Genomic DNA, 24,188 nt, shown 5'->3' on the forward strand with positions numbered 1-24,188 from the left:
GCAGTGACACCTTTAGAGCATGGACTTTGCTTTTTTTTTAACTGCTGAATTTCCAGAACTAAAACAGTCTTGAATATAATACTAAATAAATAGCAAATTTATTAACAAATATGTTATTGCTCTATCCTCTGTAATCCCATAATACATTCTGTATACCTCTGCTATGCTCAGTGGATTGTTTCATTCTACCTCTAAACCATGACCAATTTGAGGTAAGACTAAGTTTTTCTTTCAGTTTATGTTTCAAAAACTGCCCTACGCAGCAAGGATATATAAGTTCCTGCATTATGGGGTTTTGAATCTTATTTCTCTATGTTCCTTGTATAGAACAGAGTATCTGACCATAGGTAGTATGTGCTTAGTAAACGTTTGTTTGGTAATTATTGAATGATGTTAATATATAGATCTCATGCCTAGTTTACAGTGGCAGCTGATAAGCAAATTCTTATATAGAATCTTAACTTTCCACTAAAATATTATGAATTACAGGAGAAAGCCCAACTAAATTGGACACTCATGCTATTTATAACAGTGTAGCAATTTTTATTTTTTAAAGGGCTTATAGAATCAAATTGAAAATTGACATTTGTCAAATTTTCAATTGTCAAAGAGACATGAGGGATGCAAATACTAGCCCTAGTTATATCTTATTATATTCACAGAAAACTATAAAAGTGATTACATACCTATATCAAAACAACAACAACAACAAGGGGGAGAAGGAAGGGGAGAGGGAGGAGGAGGGGGGAGGAAGAAGTAAAAGAACTCTAAATATAAGGGAACAGCATTTTAATGAACCAAAGGAAGCAAAAACATCCTAGAAACCAGAAAAAAAATTAGAAGATTGCTTCAGTACAAAGAATAAAACATAAGCACTATAAATTGGTGAAGAAAATAACATACCTAGAACAGCAGGCTGTGATGGAAAGATCACTGTATAAGGTAAAAAGGGAGATTAAGCAAGATAAAGAACAACATTTAAGTGCAATAGAAGACTTACAACTAATTGTAGTAGGGCAGAACAGAACTAACTCTAGAAAACCCTACACATGTTATGTACATGACTTTGACAAGCTTTCCCTGAATGCAGACAAAAGGAAAATATGCTAACAATTCATGTTTGAGTATATAAAATGTATGAAAGATAGACAATGTGGATCCAAAGTAAGACTTGCATGTTTCTGAAAATTAATGAGTAGAAAAAGCAAAAATATAAGTAAAACAAGAAAAGTAAATTATATTGAGTTAAAGTATGTAAGTTGAAAGAGCTCACCAATTCCCAAATAATTTCCAAAAAAAAATTAGAAATATTCTCACTTAAAAGAAAATAAAAATAAAGAAGGAAACAAATCCTGTAAGGATCTAGGGAAAAATAAGCAGCTTACTTAAAGGAAGAAAATTCAAATTGACCTTGGACTTCCCTACAATACTAACATGTGCATTGACTCAACTATCTGGTTTTAAGGGATCCAACTGAAACTAATTTATTTGCAAAGGATTTGTGAATTAAAATGTGCACAGCATGGGGCACCCAGGTGGCTCAGTCAGTTAAGCATCTGACTCTTGGTTTCCTGAGTTCAAGCCCCGCATCAGGCTCTGCACTGATAGTGCGGAGCCTGCTTGGGATTCTCTCACTCCCTCTCTCCCTCACTCACACTGTCTCTGACTCTCTCAAAAATAAATAAATAAATGTAATTTTTTAAAATGTGCACAAGAGCATTATTTTTAATATTTTTAAATTATAATATAATTCATATTCTATAAGAAAGGCATGATTAAATAAATCATGGTATGTCTCTTTTTAATACTATAATTACAGCCCTTTCACATTATATTTTTAAATTAGACACACTCACGATATGTTAAATAAGACAAGATACCAAAATTTTTTATGGTGTGTTCCAGTTTGTATAAGGGTGTGTGTGTTTGTGAGAGAGTGTTTGTGTATATGTATGTGTTTATATGAATAGGAAAAAGTCTAAAATGGTAATGGTGTGCATCTCTGGGTGGGGGAAATATGTCATATATTTCTGTTTTTCAGAATTTCTGTGTGCATATGTTATAATTATGAAAAAAACCAGACACATTTATGGAAAAAGAAGTTGAGAAATTTATAAGTCTTTAATCCTTCATAACTGCTTCTAATAGTGACAGCATTGTGGGAAGAGATAGGTTATACCTTTAAACATAAAGGCTGGAATGTTTGATATCTACCCAAAGAGCTGCTGGAGATTCAATGCAATGGACATGCATCACCAACGAAGTTCTTAGATATAGGAGATTCTCTTTTCAGATATAGGCTCAATTGGGTTCTTCCTTTGATACCTATAGTTGAAAAAACCTAGCTACAGAAAAAAATGACCATAGAACAGCAATGAAAAAAATCCATTTGGAATGATAAGAAAATCATGCAAAGGGGAAATAGGTTAGAGCCAGAGACGGAACCCACTAAATAAACAGAAGTCTTAGAGGAAGAATTATCTTTCTCAAGAATGTAAGTATGGTCCTTTATTATATTGAATATGAAGACTCCAAAAGAAATTATAATTGGATGTCAAATTATATTGGATAATCCAACCTCCAAAAGAAATGCTTATATATTCCTCCATATTAAGAATATATCAAAATGTTGTAGATATAGCCAAAGGGATGCTTTAGATGTACCTTTGCAGAATTAAATGCTTATATTAGGGAAACAAGTCTAAAATCAATGGTCTAAGATATCAATTTAAAAAATAAAAATAAAACAATAACAAATTGGACCATAGTTCAATTCTTGCAGTTGGGCAAGAATAAAAATTAAAAGTCATGCATATTGGAAAGGAGTAAAACTGTCTTTAGTCACAGTTAATATAATCATCTATGTAGAAAATCATAAGATAGCTATAAAAAATTACTAGAACTAATAAGTTTAGCAAGGTCACAGGATACACAGTCAATATACAAAGATCAATTATGTTTTTATATACTGAAGAAATAAAATTAGAAATTAAACATTTTGAAGTAGCATGTAAACAATTAAAAAAATACCAAAGGAGCAGTCTAACAAAATATGTGCAAGATTTACATACTGAAAATTATGAAACATTCCTGGGAGAAATTAAAGGTTCCTATTTGGATATATATACCACATTCATAGATTAAAATACACAATATTGTGAATATATCACTTCTTTTCAAGATGACCTATATATTAGAAACAATTTCATCCAAAATTTTACCAGGTATTTTGTGATAATCGACAACTTGCTTGTAAATTTTAAATGGAAATTCAGAAGACCTGAAATAGCCAAAACAATCTTGAAAAAGAACAAAATTGGAGGTTGCCATTTACCTGATTTCAAGACTTCCTATAAAATTGGAGTAATCCAAACAGTGTGCACTGATGTATGAAGACACATAGATCAATAGAAAAGAGCAGTGTCCAGATAAAAACGTGAATGCATTTGGCCAATTAATTTTCAAAAAAGATGCCAAGGCTATTGAACAGAGTCCCAGAATGTTTCTGGAACAAATAGATAGTTGTTAAAAAGAAGATGAAGGGGCGCCTGGGTGGCGCAGTCGGTTAAGCGTCCGACTTCAGCCAGGTCACGATCTCGCGGTCCGTGAGTTCGAGCCCCGCGTCAGGCTCTGGGCTGATGGCTCGGAGCCTGGAGCCTGTTTCCGATTCTGTGTCTCCCTCTCTCTCTGCCCCTCCCCCGTTCATGCTCTGTCTCTCTCTGTCCCAAAAATAAAATAAAAAACGTTGAAAAAAAAAATTTAAAAAAAAAAAAAATAAAAAGAAGATGAAAAGGAAGAGGAGAATTGACTGAACATAGATATAGAACTACATGCAACAGCTAAAACTATAAATCTTCTACACGCAAACATACAAAATCCTTCTGAACATCAAGCTAGGCCAAGATTTCTTAGGACAGAAAGGAAATGAGCCTTAAAGGCAAAATATTGATGATTCCTCAAAATTAACTGTTTTGGAAAAACACAGAAAATTGGTTAAAAAAAAAAAAAGACAAGCTACAGACTGGGGGAAAACATATTTTAAAAACATATCTGATAAAGGACTTGTATCTGGAATATATGAAGAACTTTTTCAACTCAAATTAAGAATACAAGCAACCCAATTATAAAATTAAAATTTAAGGGATGCCGGATGGCTAAGTTGGTTAAGCGTCAACTCTTGATTTCAGGCCAAGTCATAATCTCAGTTTGTGAGATCAAGCCCCACATCAGGCTCTGCACAGCATGGAGCCTGCTTGGGATTCTCTTTCTACTTCTCTCTCTACCCCTTCCCCACTTGCACTCTTTCTCTCTCTCAAAGTAAATAAGTAAACTTAAAAAAAGTTAAAATTCAAGAAGTATGAAAGATTTGAACACTTTAAAAAGAATAGTAAATAAGTATATGAAATAGTATAAAATGAATATAAATCTATTTATATTTTCAATTTTATACTTTAATTTATTTATATAAAATATTTATATTTAATTTTTTTATTATATAAAAATATAAATGAAGTACATGAAGTATATGAAAAGACACTCAACATCAGTAATCATCGGGGAAATGCTAATTTAAAACACAATAAGAACCATATATACCTGCTAGAATGGCATTAACATGGACAATAACAAGTGCTGATGAGGATGTGACACCTTCATACATTGCTGGTGGCAATGTAAAGTGACAGAGTCTCTTTGTAAAACAGTTTGGCAGTTTCTTATAAAGTTAAGCATACACGTACTGAACAATCATACTTCCAGGTCCCTATCCAGAAAAATGAGAACATGTGTCCTCACTAAGATTTGTGTATGAATGTTCGTAAGAGTTGTATTCATAGTAAATACAAACTGGAAATAAATGATGAATTGACAAATAATGGAATTTCATTAAATATGAAATGCTGATGCAGGCAAACACGTGGATGAGCATTATGCTAAGTGAAAAGAAGCCAGGCATCTAAGATTATATACTGTATCATTCCATTTCTGTAAAATTCTGGCAAAGTGCAGTGAGAGAAAGTGGGTACATGGTTGCTTAGGAACAGATCAGGGAGAGAATTAACTGCAAAAGGGCAAAAGATAATCTTGATGAATAGGGTGTTGGCGGTGATGGTTACACAACTGTGTGCATTTGTCAAAAGTCATCAACTTGTATAGTTAAAATTGGTATATTTTGTAGTAAGTTATACCTCAAAGCTGATTACAACAAAGAATGCAGACCCAAAATAAGAAATTAGACCTTAGAATTCAAGAATGTCAAGTCAGTGTTGGGAGTGGTTTAAAGGTAAATTTTAGAAGTCCCAGGGAGAAAGAGAGAGACATAAAGAGAAACCAGATGTGTTTCAGTTTCCACGCTGTGCCAACTTAAGTTACCAGTGTATTCTAGAATATTGGCATAGATCAGATTCCCATTTTTTGTGGTCATGCAGAAGCCTGGGAAATTGGTGACAGTGGGCTATTTGGTAGAAGATGAGGGAAATGGGCAAGTGTAAAGAATTATGAATACACTATAGGCCAGGGAGCCCGAATTTAGTGCTGGAAAAATATTAAACATCATCACAGGTTGGATTTGCCAGTAAAAGAAACAGAGTAGCAGAAGCTTGGCTTTGTAAAGAACCAAGCGTGCCAGGCCTCTTCAGCTTCAGCCCCTCTAGTTACTGAACAGCAGGCCTAGTAGTTTAACCAGAAGCAGTAATCAAAGGGATCTTGGCCCTGGTCTGATATTTAGATTTAGATTTGGATTTAGTCAATATGAAACCTGCATCATTAAAACTGGAAAATGTGGTCTATAGTACTAGATGCAGTCCTAGCAGAGGGCTAGGACTAAATTGTCCTCGCTTGGTGTGGAGAACAGAGGAAGAACTTGAGTTGTTCTAGACCGAGTGGCATGATTGAATTGTGGGTGATGAGTGTAATGTGTTTGAGGCATTAAGATGTCTGCATGAGTAGAACACGTGGGAGGTGAATGTATTAGGAGGGTACGGGGAGGGGCGGAGAGAGAGATGGGGTCAGAACACAAAAGGGCCTTAATAAACCATGTGGAAGATCAGGGCCTCCTACGTGAATTCCCCTGAGCTGTAACAAGAGTGCTAACACACAGCTACCAGCTAGCTGGTAGTATAGCCTCCAAGGACGACCTCCTCCTCATCCAGGACTTTTCCAGCTCTATCGCTTGCTCCCTCTCTCTGCAGTTCAGTGAGCAAACATTATTGCACTGAGAAATAAAGAGGAATGGTTGATGGTGAGTCAACCGCTGTTGAGCCCATTTTAATGTTAGAGAAGATTGTATGCCTTTTAAGTTGGTTCAGAAAATAGTCATGCTGTTGGGAAATAGAAAAATGTAAAAGTACACGAATTAGCACTGCTGAGCCAAGAGAAATAGAGACAAGGAACCGTTGTTAAAAGGCCGGGACTAGGACTCTTCTACACTGGTTGCTAACCAGCTCTCCTTGGTGACCTCAGGCTAGTCCTCTCCATGCCTCAATTTTCTTATCTATAAAATGGGGGTAATAATGCTGTTTCATTATCTGTTATCTGCGATTCTGAAATCCCAAGAGCTCCCAAAACCCAAAGTTGGTTTGGTTCGGTTTTAGTTTCGTGGAGTTTGTGGCAGATTCATTTGGTGGTGAAATCTAGCCTGAACTCTGAGGCCTTATGCTTATTTCCCAGTTGGTATGAATGTTCATGAATTCCGAAGTAATGCTAAGGTTTGATTATGGGGCGCTGACCTAAATGCTGCTGGAGGTGTTTATAATATATGCTATAGGAACTCTACTCCCTTTCTAAAATCAAAACGGTTCTGGACTCTAAAACATCTGACCCCAAGGGTTTCAGATAAGAGATTGTATACCTGTAATACCTTCCTCATAGGGTTGTGTGAGGATTGCATTTCTGACAACAGAACTCAGGAAATGGTAAAGCTATGATTATTTATGGTTATTCAGACTCAGAAATTAGATTCCCTTCCCCCATCCCTGAGAACGAGCGAGGATTAATACCTGATGATGCCTACATTTGTTTTTAGTACTTTCACATTTTAGTATATCAGTTATTGAAATGGTATATGTTTTTTAACTGTCGTATTCTGAACACTTATCCTTCTTTTTCTGCAGTCTTTACATACTTGGGTAGGTATCTTATATGCCTTCAGGTGACAAACTTATTTTTCAGTCATTTTTCCTAAGGTGAACCTTATGAAACCCATGGTTAGATTATATATCTCCTAACTAAAACACACAAACAGCTATGCTTCTTTTCTGAGAGTTCTCAGTAAAAGTGAGTTCTTAACACATCCCAAGGCAGTGCCTTTGTTTTGTAAAGTCATTGGTTAAAAAACACTAGCACAAAAATATTCTTCTAGATTCCATTCAGTGTGTCCCAAGTAGAATTTTATTTTTGTGGTCAATTTTTGGCATGCTCCCTATTTCTTCAGGCTATATAAAACCCTTTTGCTGTGTTTAATCCTTGACCTGTGGGCATGGAGAGCTGATTATGCAACACATTTCTAGCATTAGGAAATTTTTAACTGAAAATTTCATATACTAAAAGGCTTGGGATGAAAAGAAGGATTCTTTAAATAAAATATTTCAAAAGGAAAGAGATAAAATGGTTATTTTAAATGTACGTTTTAGTAGGACATTTGCCTTTTGTCAGAGTTGGGTTGAAACATATTAGTAATAAATCTTTTTGCCATTCTGGCTCCTGGTCCCCAGTGTCTTTCCCCTGGAAGAATGTCATTGCAAACTGAGTGTGTGTGTGTGTGTGTGTGTGTGTGTGTGTGTGTGTGTGTTTACCTTTGTTTGGGTGTTACTAGGTGCCCCACTCTTGGCTGGCAATTCTGGTGCCTGGGTGGTTTCACGTTAGCAGCAGAATGAGAAGGAAATACCATGATGGGGAATTGACACAGAGGATCGGGACACTAAGATTTAATAGAATGTAGGGATTGGAATGGAGACTTTCTACATTGGTTCAGAGACGGGGAGAGGAAGAAGCACAGGATAGGGCTTTTTTTCTTCTATTTGGTTCTAAGTCTCATGCTTTTTCCCTATTTTGCCAGTTCTACAACCAGCCAGCCAACCAACCAACTACTGAATTTCCTTTCCCTGCAGAAGGAATTATGGGCAGGAAGCATTACAGTCACTTATGAGTGAAGAGTTCTGTATCTTGATGGCTTTTGCCACCATGATTTGTGGCATTACAACAGGCCTGTCCTTTTTCATGAGAGTATAGAACCAAATGGCCCCTGTCAGCTTTCTCATGGTCTCAGGCTATGACAGGAGAACATAAGTACAGTAGTTTGGGAGAACTTTTGCTTTGTAATTTTCTAGTTGGTTGACCTTGGGTAAGATCTCTTTACTCTCTGCCAGATATTCCATTCCATCTTAATTTTTCCATAAATCCTATTTCCTCTGAGTCTCTCTAGAGTCTTGTAAGGGCAGGGTAAATTACAATCTCTGAAATATTACTCAGTACATGAAAACACTGTTTTTTCCATTTAGTTTCTGGAACTCCCTAAAGGTGTTTGTGGTATTAATTATTTAAACCCCTCTGAGACTCAATTTCTTTATCCTAAAGATAACAGGAAATAATGGCATAAATATGTTTTGATAAATGCAAACTCTTCTTTTGCCATGGGATTGTATTTAAAGTAGGAAAAATGATTAATTTGATTGATGAATATAACTTCTTCTAATAAGATTGCTCGCTGTCGTGTATGTAGTAGCCAACTGTGAACATACATCTGTACAAAGTGAACATGTTGTCCTTATTCTGATTTGGAAAGTAATGGTATCTCCTGTTGGTTCTTTCCTTCCTGCCACCATCGGCCCATCTCTAAGCAGTATTCCACTGAACTGAAGAAACTCTACTGCCAAATTGCAAAGACATGTCCCATCCAGATCAAGGTGATGACCCCACCACCACAGGGCGCTGTCATCCGTGCCATGCCTGTCTACAAGAAGGCTGAACATGTCACCGAGGTGGTGAAACGGTGCCCCAACCATGAACTGAGCCGTGAATTCAATGAGGGTAAGAATTAGGATTGGTGGCTGTTTAGCTAAGCTCTTTGAATATAGAGATCCTGTGGAGATTTTTCTTTGGAACCCATCGACTGGGTTCCAATCTGTGCAATCCGATGGCAGGTCAGCCTACCTTTATGTCTAATGGGCTGTTTGAGAAAAATGATAAACTTGTGGCTTCCATAATGATTGGACAGTTTAATTTCATATTGGTGATTACTAGATGACCTGGACTTGCCTCTCCAGTCCCTACTGCTTCCCTCCTTTGTCTCTTTTATCCTTTTTTTGAATGAGAGGATGTAGAAGGGACAACCTGACTTCCGATTTGTCCAGCCCAGGCAATGGCAACCCTCAGCTTTAGTGCCTTTCCTAGAGTGATTATTAAGATTATATCAATTCTGAGCAGGAAGGGTAAGTGGAGGAAGCATCAAAGGTGAGAAACATGAAAAAACAGAAGAGGAAAGTGGGAGAGATGAAAAAGGAATGAAGATGAATAATGGATAAAAGGAGTAAATAGAAGATCTAGAACATAAGCTGGGAAGGGGGACAGCAAAGTAAAGGACTATGGATCAGGGAACAGGTATCTTGGGGTCTCCTTTAACCTTTGTGTCCATAGAAATGTCAGGCCCCAAGTTCTGAGCCTCATATCCAACAAGGGCTTTACAAAGGAGGTCACTATTTCCATGGGTTCTCTTACATTGAATATTCTAAGGTTCTATGAAAGGAGGCTAGGTAAGGAGCAGAGGAAAGTGGAAAGGAAGGACAAGAGAACACATAAATATTCACCAAAGAGTGATCTGGGTGCAGAGGCTTGCAAGTTAGGATACTTTAGATAGAAAATATGTTAAAAATAGAAATATTGGTAGGTAGCTAGTATGGATGTAGGAATAGATAGTGAAGAAAAATTAATGGAGGAAGAAAAAGAGTGGGTAGAAATTTCAAAAGAGAAAGTTAAAACCCTCCCACCTTAACACAACTACTTTTTACAAATTAACTTCTAGTCCTTGTCTACATGGCCTCATTTTCAATACCTTTCTTTTAAAAAAAGGAGTATTTATTTTGAGAGAGAGAGAGAGCATGTGCATGTATGCCAGTGGGGGAGAGGCAGAGAGAGAGATAGAGAAAGAGAGAGAGAATCCCAAGCAGGGTTAGATCTCACAAACCATAAGATCATGACCTGAGCCATAATCAAGAGTCAGAGGCTTAACAGACTGAGCCACCCAGGCTCCCCTCAATACCTCTTTATCTTGTTTTTCACTTAACAGTATGCCTTAAAGAGTATTCCTTATATGTAGACTCCATTATAGGTTTCTATAACTGTCCTTGATCCATCAAGATGATACAACTATATTTTGTTTTCTTTCGCTTTCTCATTGTTTGACATGATAGCTATTTTTAGTTTTTGCCAAATAGGTGATTCTTCAGAGAGCATTTTCACACTTAATGTTTGACTTTTATTGAGTATAAAATTGTATAGAATGGTAATATGTATCCAAATGTTAACAACACCCTTATGGCTCCCAATTCTCAGATCAGCTTCTTTCCTTTGGAGCTCTGTCAGGTATCCCAATTTTGTGAAATCTGGCCTATGCTCATTTTTATTTGAGTTTTTTAAAAGTTTTATTTACTTCTTTTAAGAGGGATTGGGGGTGTGGAGAGAACGAACATGAATGGGGGAGGAGCAGAGAGAGAGGGAGAGAGAGAATCCCAAGCAGGCTCCACACTGTCAGCAAAGAGCCTGATGCAGGGCATGATCTGACAAACTGTAAGATTATGACTTGAGCCAAAATCAAAACACGGCTGCTTAACTGACTGAGCCACCTAAACACCCCTGGCCTATACTCTTTTAAAAGCATACTTCCTTTTTCTTATTCTCCTACCTGGAGCTCTTTCAGCACCACAAAGCCAATGAATTTATCTTTATGACCAAAGCAAGTGTAAAACCAGGTACCTGGCTGGCTCAATCAGTAGAGTATGCAACTGTTGGTCTCAGGATCATGAGTTCAAGTCCGACAATGGGTGTAGATCTTAAAAAAAAAAGCAGGTGTAAATATGGATACTTTGTAGCAGAGAAAAGAATAGGCAGTGAAATGCTTATCCTTATTGAATGTTTTTGCTAGTCAATTTGAGGGAAGCATCTTCTCTCAAGCTGAGTTGTATTTTTAAATTAATCCTTTTCCTTCCATTTCCCATGGAAGTTAACAGAATCCCCTCTATGGATCAGGGCAGAGACATAGTCATGGAGTACTGTGAAAGCTTGAATTATTTACCTTAAGCACCAGAAACAAAGAACTATTACTTAAATATAGATGAGCATTCCAGCCATCTCTATTGCTACAAAGGTACACCTTCATTTATTAGATATCTGGCAATGAGATCTGTTCCTTTTTCCAAGGATATGTATTTTCTGTATTAAACAAACTATTTCTTTAGCCACCAATATTTTGTCCATGCAGCTTCATTGTTTTAAATTTTGAAGGCAAAGAACTAACTATTTTGTCTTTCTCTGTTCTGCAGGACAGATTGCTCCTCCTAGTCATTTGATTCGAGTAGAAGGGAACAGCCATGCCCAGTATGTAGAAGACCCCATCACAGGAAGACAGAGTGTGTTGGTACCTTATGAACCACCCCAGGTAAAAAGATAAGCGCTGGGCTGACTTAGGAGAACATTAGTGTGTTTTGAGCATCTATTTCTGCCTTAGTCTTTGTCATCAAATACAAAAGTTTTTGTACTTCCCCTCTTCCGCTTTGTTATAGACTGTCTGTCTCCTTAAGAACTCTTTTAATTTGCACTAAGTTAACTTGGTAACATTGCTCTGTGCCCCTGTTCCCAGACTGGTTCTGTGGGAAGAACACTGGAGCAGTGAAACCAGAGTCTTTTGGTTTGCTGGCTTTCTGTGTGGACCTTTAGCCTATGACTTTCCCTCTCTAAACTTGAGTTGACTCACCCATAAATGACCACTTAGGACTAGGTGATTTTTAATCCTGAGGGCCTTTTCAGCTCCACAGTGTTATTTATGGAAGTCTACATTTAAATCTGTGTTGCACTGTTTTATTCACATAGGGGAAATATCCCTGGGGTGTTGCTGTTGTTATGGGTAATTTTTTCATCTCCCCCCCCCCCCATTTGAATAGGGTGATAGGGATTAGCTTACAAATGAATAGGATCAAAAATTAATATTTTAAAAGCCCATTTCACCTAATGTAGTGTCCAATGTTGCAAACATTAGCTTTAAGTTTCCCAAGAGGCAAGGCAAAGAGGAATCTACAATGGGTTTTAGAGTTTGTCTCCCTAAAGGAAAGCATATCACCTCATGAGAAGTGAGTTGGTTACATAGAAGAACTGTGATGGAAGAAAGAACAAACATCAGTTCAAATCAGTGTTAACCCAGATTCTTTTTCCTCCTGTGTTCAGGTTGGCACTGAATTCACGACAGTCCTGTACAATTTCATGTGTAACAGCAGTTGTGTTGGAGGGATGAACCGCCGTCCAATTTTAATCATTGTTACTCTGGAAACCAGAGAGTAAGTGGCATATGCGGAATTGTCATTCTGTAAAACACCGTGAGCAGAGGGCAAAGTGAAATTGTGTTTGCTCTGTCATTAACTTCCCATGTATAGCAAAGAGCTAACCTTGATTTTGTCCTTTGTGCTTTAAATCCTGGCTGCAAACACTGACATAAAAGATCTAAGAAGGTGGAGACAGAACAGGGTGCGTTAAAGTAGAGGGGAGAAAAGAACCAGGAAGGCATGCAAGTCACTTTATACCTGAATTCTTGACATTTGACTACAGTAGTTTCTGATTAGACAGTGTTTGTTTTCATGTGGCTCCCAAGGCAGTTAACAACCTCTTTGAGTAAGTCTGGGCTGCCTAAGGGGGTTTTATCCAGAGACATCCATAAGCTCAACTCAACTGTCCTTCAAAATCTGTAGTTAAATCCAACTGTTCAGTTAATGGCTTGGGGGTTCTTGCGGAACAAATGGAATCATATTTACTAATGTTGTTTGTGGCATGCAAGCATTTTTGTGTTCTGCCAAGCGCTTCTGGGTCCATTCTCGGAGCAGCGATGAGTGAACTGGTGGTCATGGTGGGTGGGTGATGGCCAGCATCAGAAATGGAAATGAGAGAATTCCAGGGCTTTTAAGGGTCTTTTCAATTTCGCCCTTTCTCTCCCTCTTCTCTGATTCCTAGTGGGCAAGTCCTGGGCCGACGCTGCTTTGAGGCCAGGATCTGTGCTTGCCCAGGGAGAGACAGGAAGGCGGATGAAGACAGCATCAGGAAGCAGCAAGTCTCGGACAGCGCAAAGAACGGTGACGGTACGAAGCGCCGTAAGTAGCTGTAGTAGCCAAATGGGGTAGGGCTAAATTTTCTCCAGATACTCCATACTTGACTTGAGGCCCCACAGCCAGTGCAAACTGCTGTCCCATTAATGGAGGTGCTGAAATGGACGCCAGCTGTGCACCACAGCTTTACAAAAGCAAATCCTCATTGTGAGGATTTCTTAGTCCAGCGGTCCTAAAACTGTGACTCCCAGACCAGTAACATCAGCATTATCTTGAAACTGAGTAGAAATGCAAATTCTTAGTTCCCAGCCTTCTTGAATCAGAAACTCTGGGTGTCAGCTACTGATGTCAGTTGACTTCTCTGTAATTGAGCATCAGGGCTGAAAATAGCATCTACCTACCTAATGAACTCCTGGGAATAGTGGGATTTAAGAATATATTTCACAAAGCACAGTCTGGGGACTCTGAAGATCTGGGTTGCATTGAATTTTGACAGTTCTTGGGGCCTTGGGGCCTCAGTTACCTCATTTACAGTAAGGCTAACAATTTAGGTCTGCTGTTTTCAAACTTCTTTTGTTAAGCATTAAAAGCTTTTTTTTTTGCTTTAATGAAATATTTCAAAAAACCTAAAATGCATATAGATTAAAGCAGAGTGACTCTATTTGAAGGGGACGGGAGTAGGGGATCGTCTGTGGCTCCATGCTCTGCTCACAACCATCCCTTGCCCATGCGGTACAGCCCCAGAGGGGCCCAGACCTCCAGGGAACAAAGTGTGAAAACCACTGATCCGCATGCCCATCTGATTGCAAAGTTGATTCTAGGAGGTGCCCCATGTCAGCCTGTTATCACTACAGCAAGTATTTTAAAATGCACCACCCTATGACTTATATCATGAAAAAAACATTTTAATCTTATTTGGATTAGTATTCTGAAGATATATAAATTGTATTGTGTTATAACAGCTACTCATCATCAACTTGTAACTGTTCAGTATGATTTTCCTTCCTGTTAGGGTCCTTCTTTCCCTGATTATTTCTCAAAAAAGTATTTATTATACTTTTATTATAATGGTATTATAATGCCATATATATGGCATTATTTGCCCTTTTGTTAGGCTCCTTCTCTCCCTGATTATTTCTCAAAAAAGTATATATGTATGCTTGACATATATCTTACATATATACTTTTTATAGTATTATTTGCCCTTCTTGTTAGACTCCTCTCCCTAATTATTCCTCAAAAAAGTATATATATATATATATATATATATATATATATATATATATATATATATGTGTGTGTGTGTGTGTGTATACACACACACACACACACAGATATATGTATACATATATATATGTATATATATGTATATATATACATACACACACACACACATATACATGCCTTTACTTTGTATACATACACATATGAAGAAAGTTATATCCCCACCCTAATTTTGCTCTTGAGTCTGTCTGGTGGTATAGCTTCTATATGCTCCCTGAGCACCTCAGTTACCTACAAATTAATGACTTTTAGTAAGAATAGATTATCTTAGCTTCGGTAAAAGGATCAGCTCTATATCCTGGATATATGGTGTAGTTGCTAATTTTGGAAACCTTAGGGATTTATGAGCTGCATTCACTCACTTTCCCAAAGGGAAAACAGCCCTGGAAATGAGACTGCATGTCTGAAGTTCCGTGATGTATGCACTACCACGAGCGGGCTGAACACACAAGCTGAATGCATGGCCAAGACAACTTCCACAGCACACATTTCCCTCCTTGGAAGACAAATGATCTGAAACATGAAACACCAAACCAATTTATCTTTCCTTTCCTTAACAGCTGTTCGCAGTCGCAGGCCAGCAAGACACAGGGATTCCTGCACATGACTTAAGCCAGCTCCCCTAAGTCTTCCTTCTGCTCACTCCCCTCCCCCACCTCATGATTGTTAGGTGTGCCCTTAATGCAAACGCGATTATCACCAAGTAAATGGAGGTTTAGGACTGGCAACTCAAATCTCACAGGTCTTGCGGAGGCTACTGTCTGTTTAATGAATGTATTAGTGCTTCAGAAATGTTCCCAGGATGAAACTTGCATTTTCCCTCCACTAGCTTTTCGTCAGAACACACACGGCATCCAGATGACATCCATCAAAAAACGGAGATCCCCAGATGATGAGCTGTTATATTTACCAGTGAGTCTCCTTTGAGTATTCACGTTTACTTCATTTTACCTTCTCTGAATGAGCTCTTCCTCTGTGTCATCTTATTATCTGTGACAATGAGAAAGGGGTGGTGGTGATGAGGGAGATAAAACAGGGAGAAGCTATTGTTTGAAAAATCAGGAAATGATCCCTTTCTTCCCCAATGTTGAAATACGTCAGTAGTGCAGGCTCCTCTCCCGCTACCCATCCAGCCAAAGTTACTGTCCTAATATAATTTTTCTTACCCAAATATTTATTATTAATTTGTTTAAGAATCGTAAGATTCTTTGTTTAAGAATCATAAGATTCCCCTAGACAGCATGGTCATGCCATATCGTCACCAAGACTGAAATTTTGCCAGACAGAGTTCACAGATCTGACAGTACAACAATTCCAGACTCGACTGTGACTTCTTTTAGGAAGTGCTATAAAGAAGGCCAAGCAAGACAGAGTCCTCAGTTAACGTGTGAATATCTAGGAGACTCAGCCCAGTTGCTGTGTAACAGCACTGTTCATTCCTACAAGGAACATGAGTCTTCTTACGGTCGCTGAGGCTCCCTGTCTTAGACTATGGTTGAAGTTTGTTGGATTCTTATGACCTTAGGTTTGGTCATCTAGAGTGGCAGTCAAGTCTTGGTAACGAGTATAACCCTTGATGCCATCTTGACTGACCTGAGATCCAGGCAAGGAAGGCCAGGAGATCTGACTGGGAGCTGCCGCCCTGTATGGAAGCTAAAGCAAACCAACAGGTTTGGGTGTGCCATACCTGCTTCCCTACCTTCTTTGGGCCCTGACCTTCAGGGCAATAGACTGCTTGCTAGTAAAACAATCAGGCAGTGAGTTAGCCAAGATTCTCGGTGTCTTTTTTCTCAGGCTACATATGGAAACTGACTTGTGAACTTTAAGTTAAACATTTTCCTGATATCCCACGTATTCCAAAAGACCTAATATGTTTCCAGTTGCTGAGATAGGAACCACTTGAGAAGCTGTTTTTAATGAAATTTCAGTTTGTGCTAAGGAAGGAGGTCCTGTGTAATCAGTTACATCTTGAACGTGCAGTAAAGAATTAGCCACAGTGGATTGTGTGAATTAAAAAAAAGGGGGGGGGGAGCTTTTAATTTCACATGAGTTTAGTTGGTGTCTGTTGGGGTGGCAAATATGCTAGGCCTTTAGCATTTGCAGATCAGTAGAATACAACTCTTCAAAGAGCTTGCCTTCTAGCGAGGAGACAGGATATAATGAAATAATTGCCTCTGGAGCATCAGGCATGATGCAGTAGCAGCACCTAGAAAGGACAGAAGACTCACGAAAAGACAGGTCAGTGGGGAGCTTCGCAGAGGTGATCACAGAGCTGGGGCAAGTAAGAGTTAAGGGAGAGGAAACCTTTCCATTTCTGACTTCTGACAAACCCTGCCTCTCATCCTCAGGGAGGGGACTGGGGTGAGGCAAGTAAAATGCCTAGGGTGCAGAATTTAAATAAGCACTCACTCTTAGGGCCCTGCAAGTGCTCACGGGCCCTGCTTGCCTTGCTCCAGTCCTGGTCCTGCTCATACTTTTAAACCCTTTTCGGAGACTCTTTTAAAGAGAGAAGAAGCCTATTTTGCCTCAGCTGAATGCCCTTCCAGGGATATTTAATTACAGCTCATTCCCATTATTTTGGGTAGTTTTGTCTTCTAAAATCCCTGCAAATGCTATCTTAAATACTGAATCATTGCTCATGGGGAAATATAGGATTAAGTTCCCGTGAGCCTCTGGGCACGACATTTTCAGCAGCCCATCAGTAAAGACACCTTATTTAATATATACTATTGATTCATTTTAACACTTAGCTCATGACCAACAGCACTATAACTTGGGCCTACATGAAGCTGATCTAACACATTTTCTCCTTAAGGCCCACTACAGCCTTCTGGCACCTGAAGTATTAGACAGCACTTCAGCACTACCCTTGGGGACCACTTTAGAGAACAGGTTCACCATCAAAAACCACAAAAATGTGCAAAATGTGGCAGTAAAGAAACCATGGAAAGGATACTTGTTTGCAGCAGGAACCGTGAAACAAGATGGCGGAGCACACCCTTGTTCTCCTGAGCAACCAAAATGTGCTGCTCTGCGCACGTCCACGAATGACCACAGGGCACCCCCAGTACCGATGTTCACGTCACCAGTGAACATTAGCGAGCAGGCAGATTCGTTATTGCAGAATGCACAAAGACGATTGACTATACTGCTAATTGTTCTAGAGTTCTTCATGCTTCCTTCTCCTTCCTGTGTCCTTCATGTAGGTGAGGGGCCGTGAGACCTATGAAATGCTGTTGAAGATCAAAGAGTCCCTGGAACTCATGCAGTACCTTCCTCAGCACACAATCGAGACATACAGGCAACAACAGCAGCAACAGCACCAACATTTACTTCAGAAACAGTGAGTGTGTTGATGTGTCATTTTAGGAGGTGTGAGTAACAGTGGCTGTTTGTTTGGGGTAGAAGCAGGGCAATGGGTGGATGGCGTAGAAGAGGCCGTGAGGCAGCAGAACATGAGAGGTTCACATGAGCTGGTACGGGGCCCCCTCTTTAGTTTCGACCACCTTCTAAGTTTCTTTCCATACCTTTAGAAGTTCCACCCGGCTTCTGAAATGAAGCTAAACCATTTCAAGTGAATTACAGAGACTCCTACAGAGAGAGTTTGTTCTCTCCACGCCTCAACCATACACCTCTATCAATAGAAGAATTTTGGGTATACAGGCTATTCTAGTAACAATGTGTATATTTTAAAACACGTCATCTTCCCTTATCCCAGTGGATTGTCCTGTACCTTTCTGGGGATGCAAACAACCCACTTTTGGGAAAACCATCGTAGACTGGGGTTAACGCCTAGGTTTTCCTCTAAGTGACTTATCTGAGCACTGTGTTGAGGATTCTGAGACCCGGTGTGTGCTCATTGGGAAACTGCCCGGATGCAACAGGGCAAAGTGGAGTCTTATTGCCAGGTTTCAGCATCTCTGTTCTAGGTTGTCTTCCAACAATACATTTTTACATACATTGGGCCAGAGTTTGCAACCACATTAGAATCAGCATGCAACCTATTTATATGTTGATTTTTACCTTGACTCTTGGATCTTTAATGCTATTGTTTTGTGACTAATCAGAATAGCATAGCTCTTATGGGAGAAAGGAAAGTTACCAAGTCAAGACTCTGTTGATCTGTGGTTAAGAATAATCACTTGTTACTTTCAGTAAGATATTGTGTCTATACTGAAAATATTGCCAGAGTCTCTGTAGATAATGTAAAATGTCTAAGTAATTCAAACATTTGACTCTACTCTCCAGACAAAAAGAAATGAAGCCAAAACCATCTTGCCTAAGGCAAATTTTGTCTTTTACAGCAAATGAACAATAAATAATGATTAATTTCTGATATATTATTAGCAACTATACAGAACTACGGAAAGTGAAAGAAAGAGGTCTCTCATTCTTTTTTTTTTTAATCAACATAAATGCAGCTGAGGAGTTGGGCTGCATCTGGGATAGTCAGGAGGCAACCTCTGAGCACCCCTGCCTGTGGCATATGGGGTGAGCAGCAGAGGGGTGGAAAAGAACTGTGCTCTCCCTTAAAGGACTTCAGGCTTGTTGAGCATTGAAGACCTTTTTTTGCCTGGAAGGGATCCCACCATTTACTTTGAGCATGAAGTTTTGCAAATCATAATTATAAAGTTTTATAGTAAGGCTGAGTGGGAAGTTTAATCAGGAGTTTTCTTGGGGACACAGAATATCCCAAAGGAGAATGAGAAATCAGGGTGGCAAACAGAATTCCCATTGCCAATCCTACATATTCTTTAGGATATCAGAAGAAAATGTATGTTAATATATTCAAGTTTAAAACCGATTTAGTTCTTGTCAAATCATACAGCAAGGATCAAAGAAACAGACCCGTAACATCACTTACAGACCGAGAGAGGATACGTACCTTTTCCCAAATATGCATGCCCTGGTATTAAAAAAACACTCGGAAAATGCCTCCAGTACACTCTGGAAATGTTTGGCTCAGCCAAAATGAACTCAGAAAGATTACATAGTAGCATATCATGCTGAGCTAGTTACTCTGTGATAGTCCTTCCTGCCTCTCCCCGCCCCCCCCCCCCCCCCCTTAACAGAAAAAGTACTGTCAGGCCACATTGATACTTATTAAACTATGTGGTTTATAAAAGCCTGACCATCTAGCAAAGAGGTTGGCAAACTTGTTTTTCCTGCAAAACACCAATAGTAAACATCTTCAGCTTTCTAGTCCATATGGTCTCTTGCAGCCAGCTGCCCAGTTCTGTCTGTGTAGCACAAAAGCAATCATAAACATTGTATAAATGAATGAGAGTGGCCACTAATTTTTATGGACACTAAAGCTTGAATTTCATATAATTTTCATATCATGATCTAATTCTTCTTCTTCTGAATTTTCACACCTTTTAAAAATGTAAAAACCATTCTTAGCCTATGGCCCAAACTACATCCACTGTAGTTTGCCAGTTCTTGTTCTAGATAAATGAGTGGGATCATCCTTCATGCCTCTCAAAGCTCAGATTTTTTGCTAGAAATATTTGGAAGCTAATACATGTATCCTAAAGTAGAGAGGTATGAAAACGTTTTAGGAAAGCCTCCAGTGATTTTTAAAGTGGTATTTTGGCATCTACCAAAACGACAGCCTTTAACAGAGATCTCTTTTGTCTGAGAAAGTTAGGGATGCCCATCTGGACACAAAATATGGTTAGTGTTGTGACCTTATCATCAGCTAAGTCTAGAGTAGTTGAGTTGATTCACCTAACAAACTTTTATTGAAGATCTGTTATGGGAAAGCATTAAGGACAGAGGGAAAAGTTCCTACCTTTCCATAGTTTACAATTTAGTGGTGAATTCCTAATCAGACTACCTTTTGAATCCTAAGAAAGCTCTGGAAATTTATTCTGAGCATTGTATAAGTTAATAGGACAACTTTAAACAACTTCTCTAGATCATACCATAGAAGGAATAGTTTAGTGCCATAATTTTGGAGATTTGATAAACCAGGAAGCTCTACCTTAGTCAGCTGGGGGCATAGGCAATTTGTGTTCATTTACATGGTGTACATGAGAATACATAACCCTGTGCTCCCACGTGAGGAGTTATCCAGCGCTTGTCGTCTGACTGGGTGGCATTGCTCTGAAGGGAAATTATTTTATAATTTGGATTTCATAAAGCAATCTATTTCATCAGAGAGAAACTGCATATTAAACTTGTGTTATTTTTAAAAGCCCCGAAGACATTAGAAACATATCATCCCTTTTTTGCATGTGTAGCCATAGATAAATAGTGAGGAAATAGTAGCCTCCCCCTTCCCTGGGGTGTCCATTTAAAAGCGTCCTTGCATGTTTTTGAGTTACTATCTCTCAGTGTGTAAGAGCTAACTTCAGTGTGGTGCCTTGTGCATGGAAGAATGTGACACTGCAAATGAAATCTTTGCAAAATATAGACATTTGGCTTCATTCTGTCTTTATTTTATCATATATACATGGGTCTCGAATGAGTAATATACATCTGCATAAATTCTCTGGTTGCTGCGTTCTTCCACTGGGTTTTTTTTTTCAGCTCTCTTGTTTATGTGTAAATCTCCAAGAAAGAGTATGAATGACTAGACAAAGAAAAATGGAAATCTAATTCCCTGGCAATCATTTGAAAAGAAAAAAATCAGCTTGGAAAATGCCTGTAATAGCCTGTGATTTCCTTTCCAAAAATATAGTACCAATTTTATGCTGGTAAGGGATCAATTTTGTGCTTTTCTTTTTAGTAGAGGGAAAATTAGTGGGAAGAAAATACATAGTTTCCACTAAGTGGCAATAAAATATTTTCAGCTGAGTTACTTCTGTTTCTCACTATGTGTTTTCTCTCGCTTGCTTTTCATTTGTGCATGGTTTTCCTTTTTCAAAAATTCCTTCACAGTTACCTTCATGATCATAGGCTTTATGGAAAATAAATTTTACACGGAATTTTTGTGAATCAAATTGGTATAGATATAAGTAGGCTTTATACACATTTGCAAAGAAGTGTGATTTTAGTTGATTTGCTCACACTGAAATAAACATTCTGGGGTTATGTTTATAGAAACAAGAATCTCATGGGAGGACAAATTAGACCCATTCTTGACACTGGACTCTGCCTTCATATTTTCAAGGGACATTAACTCTTTTTTTTTTTTAACAAAGAAACTACAGTTCTTTTTTTTTTTTTTTAAGTTTATTTATTTAGAGGGAGGGAAGAGAGCGAGCAAGCGAGCATGAGCAGGGGAGGTGCAGAGACAGAGAGGAAGAGAGAGAATCTCAAGCAGGCTTCGCACTGTTAGTGTGGAGCCCAACCCGGGGCTCGACCTCAGGAACCATGAGATCATGACCTGAGCCGAGATCAAGAGTCAGACACTTAGCCAGCTGAGCTACCCAGGTGCCCCAAGGGACATTAACTCTTAAGACAACTTTGCAGAAGCTACTTGAGACCTTTTTAGCAATCTTTTGATGTGTGCACTTTGGACCAATAGTATTGCTTTTTCATTTTTTTCCTGTAGTTTATCCTCCGTCTTGGCTTCCACCGTGATCTCAGGTCAACATCATTTTGTTAAAATTATACTTAGCCTTACTCTTGTTTTCCTGGAAAATTATTTTTGAGTTTCTACAGTATGGATTTATTTTAATTGTAATACAAACGTGGCATCCTGAGGAGTGTTTCCTTCTCCTTGGTGATCCCTTGATGATTGTAGATTATCAGTAATACAGGTCAGAGAACAGTGGAGCATAGTGGGATCTGGAAGGTCATGGTTCTAATCTCATCCTACCGTAGTTGGGGAAACTGAGGCCCAATGACTGTGCCTGTGATTTTATAACCAGTTTATAATCAAGGTGAGATGAGAGTCAGATCTGGAAGACACAGCTCTTTGCAGTGTTTTGTCTGCTTCATTGGTTAAGAAAGTTATAATAATAAAACTAAAATAAATATCTATGCCCACTTCTATATCTCTGTATCAGTCAGTTCGTATGTATCCTTGTGGTTTCAGTACAAAGCCTTACCTCTTTAAGCTCATTTGACTATGGCTTTCTCTAAGAGTATTGGTATTTTTTCCTCAGATTACATAGCTGAAGGAGAAGCAAGCAATATTTTCAGCATTATCAACATAGGAGAGAGGAGAATACACAAATCTTTGTCTTGTTGATAGGTATGATTTAGACCATATTTCTAAGTTTGATTTAGAAATCCTTGGGGCGCCTGGGTGGCTCAGTCGGTTAAGCGCCCAACTTCGGCTCAGGTCACGATCTCGCGGTCCGTGAGTTCGAGCCCCGCGTCGGGCTCTGGGCTGATGGCTCAGAGCCTGGAGCCTGCTTCCGATTCTGTGTCTCCCTCTCTCTCTGCCCCTCCCCCGTTCATGCTCTGTCTCTGTCTCAAAAATAAATAAAAAACATTAAAAAAAATAAAAAAAAATCCTTCATATGTCCAGAGTATTTGTTTGCAATTGCCAATCTTATAGAGGAAAAAACAGGTGGATATTGACAATTTCATTTGGTTCAACCTTCTAGGTCAAGGAACAACACAACTTTTACAGTTTATACAGGGTTACTTTTTGAACATCACAGCTCTGTTAGAAAGTTTTCAGGGCAGAGATTTATTAGCCATGAATTGGTAATGAGGAAAAACCTGTGACTAATTGAATTCAGATAGATTAAATCACTTTTCTAAGTTCTCACATCTCATTGCACCACTAATCTCAGTTCTAGATCTCAAAGTTTGGACCCTCGTGGTCCGTATATATACTCTTGTCATAACTAAAAGACGATTCCTGCATGTTGTCCCATCCAGTCCTTGCTCCAAGAGAAGCCCCAAAATGTAATCTCCAGACAAGAAGTCAGTTACAATTCTTTATCTGAGAGTAAATTGTGCCCCTACTAATTCATATTCTGGCATATTCTTTAAGATGATCTCAATTCTTGCTGGTGAGATGTTTTACTGAATTCCAGCCCTAACCAAATAAAAATGGCTTTGTTCCTTTGTAAGGAATAACCAAATGTGACTCAAAGCCATCTGGGAAATAATTCCCAAACAGTTCATAGGGTTACACAATCTTGAGCAAAGTAAAAGGATCTGTTCCTGGCATCCTTGTGGCATAATTGATTTCTTAATTATGTAAAAGTTGCTTTCATGAGTTTGATATGTGCATTTGGAGGCCAAGTTTGTGACTGAAAGGATTAAGATATTTATCCACCTCAATCTGGGCACATGCAAAATGCTCATTAATAGTTCTTTACAAATACATGTGCTGCAGTCCCCATACTGATAAGATCGTATTTCTTCATGCTTCATAGTTAGGCTACACAGGAACAATAATGAGGTATCATAATTGGGCCAATGACATTTTATAAAAGATTATTGTTAATTCTTGTCTCTGCATTCCCTTTTCAAGTCATCAAGTCCAATGTGCCAAGCACTGTACTAAGTACCTTGACCTACCCTGACACCTTAGTCCTCAACTGAATCACTTGAAGAACTTGCTGAAAATATATATGCCTGGGCCCCAGCCTGGTCTCTGAGGGATCTTGTTTTGTTTGTTTGTTTGTTTGTTTGTTTCTTTTTTAAAGTTCTATGGGTGATTCTGATAATTCTAGTTAACTACCACTACTTTAT

The 24,188-nt window shown here is 38.7% G+C and overlaps 1 protein-coding gene across 10 annotated transcripts in view; it reads left to right on the plus strand.

Moving 5' to 3' along the window:
* TP63 (tumor protein p63) overlaps positions 1–24,188 on the plus strand; it is a 231,378-nt gene that overhangs the window by 189,270 nt on the left and 17,920 nt on the right. For 8 of the 10 annotated variants that reach the window (XM_086674985.1, XM_025913225.2, XM_086674988.1 and 5 more), the window contains 6 exons: positions 8,838–9,024; positions 11,532–11,647; positions 12,430–12,539; positions 13,207–13,343; positions 15,412–15,494; positions 17,789–17,925. In XM_086674985.1, the coding sequence (XP_086531111.1) occupies positions 8,838–9,024; positions 11,532–11,647; positions 12,430–12,539; positions 13,207–13,343; positions 15,412–15,494; positions 17,789–17,925 (770 nt within the window). The remainder of the gene's footprint in view (positions 1–8,837; positions 9,025–11,531; positions 11,648–12,429; positions 12,540–13,206; positions 13,344–15,411; positions 15,495–17,788; positions 17,926–24,188) is intronic. The other 2 variants (XM_086674991.1, XM_025913223.2) reach the window with 1 other exon arrangement.

This window comes from Puma concolor, chromosome C2 (assembly GCF_028749965.1).
Source record: "Puma concolor isolate L17-30 chromosome C2, mPumCon1.1.hap2, whole genome shotgun sequence".
NCBI classification, from domain to species: Eukaryota; Metazoa; Chordata; class Mammalia; order Carnivora; family Felidae; genus Puma; species Puma concolor.